The sequence below is a fragment of the Myotis nattereri genome, assembly GCF_964212035.1.
Source record: "Myotis nattereri genome assembly, chromosome: X".
In the NCBI taxonomy this organism is placed as follows: Eukaryota; Metazoa; Chordata; class Mammalia; order Chiroptera; family Vespertilionidae; genus Myotis; species Myotis nattereri.
Genome location: NC_138078.1, coordinates 143,565,869 through 143,574,463, shown reverse-complemented (window position 1 = coordinate 143,574,463; position 8,595 = coordinate 143,565,869). Strand labels below are relative to the sequence as shown.

Below are 8,595 nucleotides of genomic sequence, written 5' to 3'. Positions count from 1 at the left end.
TCTTTCCCTCTCACTTCCTCTCTGAAATCAATAAAAACACAGTTAAGAAAATCAGTAGTAGAAAACACACTTAATGGACAGCAGAAACTGCCAAGCTCATTTTAATGCACAGTAAACTAGAAAGGTAATGTAACATCCAGATTGGTGCTGGCCTACAGAAATAAAGCAAGAGCAATATATGTAATTTTAATTTAAAAAATTGAGATATGTATAATTCTAAGTTTTCTATAGTCACTCTCTGAAATCAGTTAAAATATATTTTAAAAAAGTTTAGGTCACAGAGACAAATACATTTCATAATCTATCCATGTTCCATGTTTTTCTACTCAAGTGTTGTATTATAATAATTATACTAGCTGGTAAAATTAAAGCCAAGGCAAATATATTTTTAACTTATGATCAACAGAGCCCATAGAATCAGACTTCTTTTTAAGTCATCATGTTACTGTGTTTTCAATTGGCAAGATTTTTTTACATTTTATGTTATTGTTTAAAGTATTACACATAGTAGTACATGTCTCCTTTCTTCCCCCATTGACCTTCCCCTGGTCTCCCCTCCCCCCCGGCACATGCCCTTACCCCACCCCCACAGTGTCTTGTGTCCATTTTAAAATAAAAATCAATAACTGAGAAAGAAAATAGGATTAAATTAAAACATGTACATTATTTAAAATGCCACTACCAACAGAAATTAAATTGCTTTCACTGAAATTATAAAGGCTTCACCATTTTTCTAGAAAATGATGTTGAAAGAGAAATCACTTGAAACTGTGAGCTCATCTACACTAATAAAAGAGAAACATGGTAATTGGCGTACGACCGCTACCCTTCCCATTGGCTAATCAGGGCAATATGCAAATTAACTGCCAGCCAAGATGGCGGCCGGTAGCCAGGCAGCTTGAAACTAACATGAGGCTTGCTTGCTTCAGTGACGGAGGACTCCAACGTTCCCCGCCGGCTGCTGCAGGCCTCTGAGCGGGCAGTTTCAAACATTGTAACAAATATAGATGCTAAACAAAACCTCAGCCGGCTGGGATCTCAGAGCTGGAGTTGATACAGAGTTTCGAGAACCGAAACAAACCAGATACCTGCTTTCAAGAGCGGAGGCCTAAGAGCTGGAGCCTCAGAGCTAAAGCTGGCCCAGAATAAAAAAAGAAAAAAAGAAAAAAAGGAGCAGTTGGGAGCTTCAGTCCCAGCCTGAAAACAGCCCTCAGCCCCTCACCCAGACTGGGCAGGCACCCCAGTGGGGACCCCCACCCTAAAGGGTGTGTGACCAGCTCCAAACAGTCATCAGCCCCTCATCCAGACTGGCCAGGCACCCCAGTGGGGACCCCCACCCTGAAGGGTGTGTGACCAGCTGCAAACAGCCATCATCCCCTCATCCAGGCTGGCCAGGCACCCGAGTGGGGACCCCCACCCTGATCCGGGACACCCTTCAGGGCAAACCAGCCGGCCCCCACCCATGCACCAGGCTTCTATCCTATATAGTAAAAGGGTAATATGCCTCCCAGCACTCGGATCAGCGGAGCTGAGAGGCCTCCTGGCACCGGGATCAGTGTGACAGGGGGCAGCGCCCAAACCCCGATTGCCCTGTGGCTCTGTGTGTGACAGGGGGCAGGGCCACAACCTCCCCATCAGCCCTGCTCTGTTCGTGACAGGGGAAGGCCCCCCAACCCCCTGATCGGCCCTGCTCTGTGGGTGATAGAGGGCGGCGCCCCAACCCCCCCCCCCACGGGCCCTACTCTGTGTGTGATGGGGTAGAGCCATAACCTCCCCACCGGCCCTGCCCTGAGTGTGACAGTGGCAGCGCCCAAACCCCCTGATCGGCCCTGCTCTGTGGGTGATAGAGGGCGGCGCCCCAACCCCCTGATCCGCCCTGCTCTGTGTGTGACAGGGGGCGGTGTGCCAAATCCCCTATTGGCCCTACTCTGTGAGTGACAGGGGGGAGCTCCTCAACCCCCTGATGGGCCCTGCTCTGTGCGTGACAGGGGGTGGCGCCACAACCTCCCCATCGACTCTGCCTTGAGTGTGACAGGGGGCGGTGCCCCAACCCCCCAATCGGCCCTACCCTGAGCGTGACTGAGGGTGGCATCGCAACCTCCCAATCCGCCCTGCTCTGTGCATGACAGGGGGCAGCACCCTAACTCCCCAATCGGCCCTGCTCTGAGCCCGACCAGGGGCTGCACCTAGGGATTGGGCCTGCCCTCTGCCACCTGGGAGCAGGCCTAAGCCAGCAGGTCGTTATCTCCCAAGGGGTCCCAGACTGCGAGAGGGCACAGGCCGGGCTGAGGGACCCCCCCCCCCCGAGTGCACAAATTTTTGTGCACTGGGCCTCTAGTCTATTTATATAAAAGGCTAAGCGACCAAACGACCAGAATGACCAGGCACTGTGATGCACACTGACCACCAGGGGGCAGACAATGCAGGAGCTTCCCCCTGGTGGTCAGTGTATTCTCACAGTGGGAATGCCGCTCAGCTGACTGACCCATCCTGACAGCTCACCAGCCTGGTGGCAGCCACTCACTCCCTCAGTAGTCCTGCAGGTCCAATCTCTGGAGAATGGGCCAGGCACCAGTGCCACCTGCATGATCCCAACAGCACCACTGCCCACCCGGAGGGCCAATCACGTCCCGGCCTTCACCCCTCACCCCCCACCCCCCTCAAGACCCCACCCATGCACAAATTTGTGCACTGGGCCTCTAGTAGATAAATAAATGGTTTGTTTTGAAAAAAGCAACATTTGTCCTTTGAAAATTCCAGCAAGGAGTAATTAAAAATATAGATTATTATTTTATTGGAAAGAAGTTAGTTTAAGAAATTAAAAATTAAGTCACAGTATTAAGTTCTTTTCATGTTTAAATAATTTATTTAATGTTTGCTACTTGTGTGTTCATTTTAATACATAACACACATATCTGTCAGACATGAAAAATAGTGGTCTATTTAAGAGGTTTTAATGATTGACAATATTTTTTGAAATGCACTTTATGAATATAAATATTTCTAAAGCAAAGAGAAAATAATTGAGTAAGTAGACACAATGAAATTCTGAGCAAAAAGTATGACTAATTTTTGTTCTTCAATAAATGAATACAACCACTGTAAAAATATATGTGTGTATACCCAACACACACACTACAGAAACATTTCAAAGTGGAAATATTTAGTGCACTGCCAAAGTGCTACATTAACTGTCCTCCATAGACATTCACATGCAAACACTATTGGACTAATAAACTAGAGCAAGTATTAATTAGCAGAACTCCTTTGCAAAAATGTTTAAAAAATGGAAATAATGAAACCGAAATTTACTTCTCATCTGAACAGTATAGAAAATAATCTATTATCTGCGTCACATCACATACACAAGAATTATTATCTAAGCTCAGAAAATAACTTCTTACTGTACACACAGAACTGCAGTGTATACTCAGCAAATGTTATCATTGGCAGAAAATGGGCCATGAGGCAAATGTCTGAGGGATAGTGGCAGGAAGAGATCTAACTACTTACGAAGAAAAAAGAAAAGCATGGCAAGAACCGGAATGTGCATGCAAAGGAGTGGAGTGTGAAGAAAGCAGAAAGTAATAAACCAATTAAAGTGGAAAACAGCAGCTAATTATAACACAGGAACGAATCATGAAAGTTGGATGAGTGGGAAGGGGGAGGTGAAAAGAATTTTTTCTTTTTTTTTAAAGCTGTAAGTCACTGGCTAAAGTCCACTTTGAATGTGAGTTGGCTAAACTGTCACATGAGCCAAAGCACAGACTTTTTGCCAAAACTACACAGGGTCATTCTGAATAACAACATGACTTTTTCATCTTTACCTGTTGTAAAGATGTTCCACAAAATTCAAAATGCCCAATGGACACAGACAACAGGGGGGTGAGGGCATGAGTGGTGGGGGGAGCAATGGGACGATAAGGACACATATGTAATACCTTAATCAATAAAGAAAAAAATAAGAAAAAAATTTCAAAATGCTATACTCACATAAGGTGACAATTTACACAATATTCAAATTCAATCTTTCCTTCCAACTCTGGGCAAGTGCAAACAATGAGCTCTCCAGACCAGACAGGAGGAACCCTGTGCTCCATTATCAGTGACTCATGCAACAGCAGGATCCACAGTCCCAGTGAAGTCTGACTTTGGAAACAGAGAGAAGATGGTGTCAAATTGATCTAATGGAGAGGGATGTGGAAGTAACTGTGAGGAATGTCTCCTAGCATTTCCCCACTGAAACTCCTAATTTATTCAAGGCCACTTATCCATCACAAATTTGACCCTGGGTCCATTTCATGTCAAAGACCTGGCTGGCCATTTCTACAAGGAAGCCTCCCATTTCAAAAGAGGTCAGAAAGATAAACGGTGAGGGCAGCCAACATATTTTTGTTATCTTTTTTTCTCGCTAGTTCTACCATTACTTAAGAAAATATTTTGGCATTGAATAATATTTCTATTAATCTCTTACAAATGCCTTAAACAGCATATCTTCCTCCGCTAAGAGTAACTCTACAAGAACAATTCATGATATTCAGAAGCACAAGTAATCATGAATTAATGCAATGAACAGCAGCAGCTGTGGATATCTCGAAATTAACACCAGACATGATGTGCTACTGATAAATAAGCACAACACAGCCTATAAAACATGCCTGCACAAAAAGTCATATTTCCAGTCTGACCAACTCCCTAGCTCCAACTATAAAGTTAAGGAAACAGAGGGAAGAGGAATTTAACACCAGGGGGATGTCATCAACAAAACTTAAGACTGTGGCAAATGCTACATGTAAAACCACCTCAATTTTTCAAGGAATAAAACTGCAAGAAAAGTAGGCAAGGGGGAAATATATAGATGAACAAGATACTTCTGGGGGTGATCACTTTGTAATTTATATAAATGGCAGGTAACTATGTTGTACAGTGAAATATGTTGTATGACAAATATAATTGAAAAATAAAAAGTTAATATTTTAATTTAAAAAAGAATAAAGAAGACACTTAAGAGACTTAATAGTATTCTAATTATTCAAAATATTAAAACAACCTAGCATTTATGAAAAAATTGGATATTGAAACCCGGACTGAACATTTATTACTATTAGGAAGTTATTGTTAACTTTAAGTATGATAATGGAATTGTAGTTTTTTCCTAAAAGAACCCATAACGTATAGAACTATATATTGAGTATTAACGGTTGAAATCAACCATAAAATGACGTGATGTCTGATATTTACTCGGAAATAATACTGCAAGAGGGATAAAGTGGAGATTAAACATGATTGTTCATGAATTCATAACTGCTGAAGTTGGACATAGATGCTCATGTAATTGTGTATTTTATGCATGTTTTTTAAAAAAGTACATGCAACACCGTTACTGAAAATGTCATTTTTTTATGAAAAGAAGTATATTATCAAGGAATCACAGAGCACAAAGGACCTCAGAAGCAATCTATTCAAACCACCTCATTTTATAAATAAGGACATTAAGGCTCAGATAGGTTAAGTGACTTGCTCAGGGTCACTCAACTCGACAGTTCCAGATTCAAGGTCAGAGTTGAGACCTGCAAAGGCGTGGCCCGGGGCCATGTTCTTTCTCGGGCCCAAGAGAAAGGGCCGCAGTCGCACACAGTCCAGAACATCCTTAACATCGAGCGTCACGAACGAACCGATGGACGGACGGATGGACGGACGGACGGACGTCAGCCCCGCGGCGGCGAGGAATGAAGGGCGTGGGCTCAGACCAAGAAGGAGCTGCCAGTCACGGCGATGAGATCCGTGTCCTTCGGGCAGCCGTGGCTCCCCGCGGGATGGGAGAAGCCGAACTGGGCGTCGTCCTCGTCCTCCTGCGCGAAGAAGTCCGAGTCGGGGTGGACGGCCCAGTCGGCCTTGGGCGTCAGCAGCTCGGAGACGCTGCTCTCGCAGAGGGTGCTGGACGGCGTCAGCGCGTCGGTGTCCACGGTCAGCTTGCTGCTGGGCGTCAGGGCCTGGGGCTCCTGGCCGCAGGTCTTCATGGCCAGGGAGCCCAGGGAGCCCAGGGGCCCCGCGCCCGGGCCGGACACGTCGTCCATGTCCAGGGGGCCGTGCTGGAAGCCGGTGGCCGTCGTCCCGAAGAAGAGCGAGGTATCCAGGCTCTGGGGCAGGTCGGTGGTGGCCAGCAGGGCCCGGGGGTCCACGGGCGGCCCCAAGGCGGCGCCGCTGCCTCCGCTGGCGCCGCTGGCGGGGGGGAGGCTCCCGGCCAGAGTGGAGCTCACAGAGGCCACGTCGATAGTCAAGATGCCCGAGTTGGCCAGGGCCGTGTCCAGCACCGCGGCGGAGCCCTGCTGGCCGCCCCCGCCGCCAGGGCCCCCGCCGGGCACGTCCGAGAAGAGGGACACCAGCTCGGCGTCGCTGAGGTCGCTGTGGCCCTGGCTGGCCAGCTCGCTGCTGGGCGTGAGGGCGGTGGCGGCCTCGAGCTGGGCCAGCAGGTCCTGGCCCAGGTGGTGCCTCTTGGCCATGTGGGTCTTCATGCTGTGCTTGGAGGTGAAGAGCTTGTTGCAGGTGGGGACGGGGCAGCGGCTCTTCCAGGTGTCCACGTCCTGCAGGTGCTTCTTGGAGTGGATGTAGAGGCTGCTGCGCGCGGAGAAGCGGGCGGAGCAGCCCTCCACGGGGCACACGAAGGGCTTGGTGCCCAGGTGGGTGATGCTGTGGCCCTTGAGGTGCTCGGCGCGCGTGAAGGACTTGCCGCAGCCCTGCACGGGGCACAGGAAGCGGCGGTCGTCGTCGTGCTTGCGCTTGTGCCGCAGCAGCTTGGACATGCTGGTGAAGTTCCAGCCGCAGCCGTCGAAGTCGCACAGGAAGGGCCGCTCGCCCGTGTGGCTGCGCAGGTGGATCTTGAGGCGGCAGGCCTTGTCGTACTGCTTGCTGCAGCCCGGGAAGGAGCAGGAGAAGAGCTCCTGCTCGCGGAAGTGCGCGCGGTTGTGGGAGAAGAGCGCGCTGACGGTGATGAAGGTCTTCTTGCAGCCCGAGAAGGCGCACTGGTAGGGCCGCTCGGGCTCGAAGTGGCTGCGCTGGTGGGCGCTGAGCTTGGCCTGCGTGGGGAAGCTGTCCTCGCACACCTCGCACTTGAAGGAGTTCTCCTGCTCGTGGCCCTTCATGTGCGCCTTGAGGTTGTACACGGTGGTGAAGCTCTTGCCGCAGCCGGGCGCCGGGCAGCCGAAGGGCCGCAGCTTGTCGTGCGACTGCAGGTGCCGCTTGAGCTTGTAGGACGTGGTGAAGGTCCAGCCGCAGCCGCCCAGCGGGCACTTGAAGGGCCGCTGGCCCTGGCTGCTGCTGTGCGTCAGCAGGTGCACCTTCAGCTGGTGCTTCTTGGCGAAGGTCTGGCCGCACTGCGCCTCGGGGCACAGGTAGAGCAGCAGCCCCGCGGCGGCGGCCGGGCCCAGGGGCGCGCGGGGGCTCGGGCCGGCGGGCGCCACGGGGGCCGGGGCCTCGGCCTCAGCCTCGGCGTCCTCCTCGGGCGCGGGCGCGGGCGCGGGCGCGGGCGGGGGCTCGGCGGGCTCGGCCAGCAGCAGGTCGGGCGGCCGGTCGGGGCAGTCGCCGGGCTGCACGGCGGCGGGCTGCATGGCGGCGGCGGCGTGCGGGGCCCCGGCCTGGGGCGCGATCGGGCCCGCGGGCTGCGGCGGCGGCGGCGAGGGCTGCGGGGCGGGCGCGACCCCCGGCTCCCAGGCGGGCGGCGGGGGCGGCGGGGGCGGGGGCGGCGGGGGCGCGGCGAGGGTCAGGACGCCGTTCTCGAAGCGCAGCAGCAGGTTCTGGCTGTGGAGGGTCACGGTGCCCGCGAAGGCCGCGGCGGGGCCCAGGCCCGGTCCGGGCAGCGGGGCGGCCAGCGGGGCCGGGGCCGGGGCCGCGGCGGGCAGCGCGGCCGGGAGCGCAGACAGGCAGCGGGGCCCCGGCGCGGGCCGGCCCGCGGGGTTCGCGCCGCCCTCGCCCCCCCGGAGCCCCGGGCCCGGCCCGGCCTCCTCCCTCCACACGGGCCCCGCGGCCTGGCCGGCGCCCGCGGGCCCCGCGTCGCCACCCACCGGGTCCAGCAGCACCAGGAAGAAGTCGTCGCCGCCGCCGCCGCCGCCCGCCGCCGGCCCGGGCCTGGGCGCCAGAGGGCTGGGGCCTGGGCCCCGCGAGGCCGCGCGGGCCTCCTGGCGCCGCCGCCCGCGCCCGCCATCTTGGGGGCCCCGCAGCAGCAGGAGGCGGCGCGCGGGGGCCTGGCCGGCCCGCGGGTCGAGGGCGCCGGGGACCCGGCCGCCGCCCGCCGGGCTGCCGGCGCCGCCGCCCTGGGGCGCCCCGCGGGCCGGGAGCAGCGCCGGGATCTCCATGGCGGCGTCCGCAGGCTCCGCTGGCGCCGGCGCCGGGAGGAGGTGCGACCCCGCCCCCTGCCGCGGGCCGGCCGCGCTCCGGGAGGAGAGCGCCGCGCAGGACCCGCCCCGTCAGCCGGGGGACGCGTGCGCGCCTCGCGGTTTAAATGCCCGCCCGCCCGGCCGGCCGCCGCCGCCGCCGCCGGGACAGCCCGCGCCGGCCCAAGGCGCCCCCCCCAAACCCGCGGCGCCTCCCCCAGACCTG

At 54.5% G+C, this 8,595-nt stretch overlaps 1 protein-coding gene across 1 annotated transcript; it reads right to left on the bottom strand.

Annotated features, from left to right (window-relative positions):
• Positions 1-2,932: 2,932 nt before the first annotated feature.
• LOC308536100 (zinc finger X-linked protein ZXDB-like) lies at positions 2,933-8,366 on the bottom strand. Its single transcript, XM_081115137.1, has one exon. It carries the CDS (start codon positions 8,349-8,351, stop codon positions 5,745-5,747), a length of 2,607 nt encoding a protein of 868 aa, XP_080971263.1. The 5' UTR covers positions 8,352-8,366; the 3' UTR covers positions 2,933-5,744.
• Positions 8,367-8,595: the final 229 nt, after the last annotated feature.

Bases quoted from the DNA above. Each gene is read 5' to 3' on its own strand.
- LOC308536100 (XM_081115137.1), bottom strand. From the start codon at position 8,351: ATGGAGATCCCGGCGCTGCTCCCGGCCCGCGGGGCGCCCCAGGGCGGC.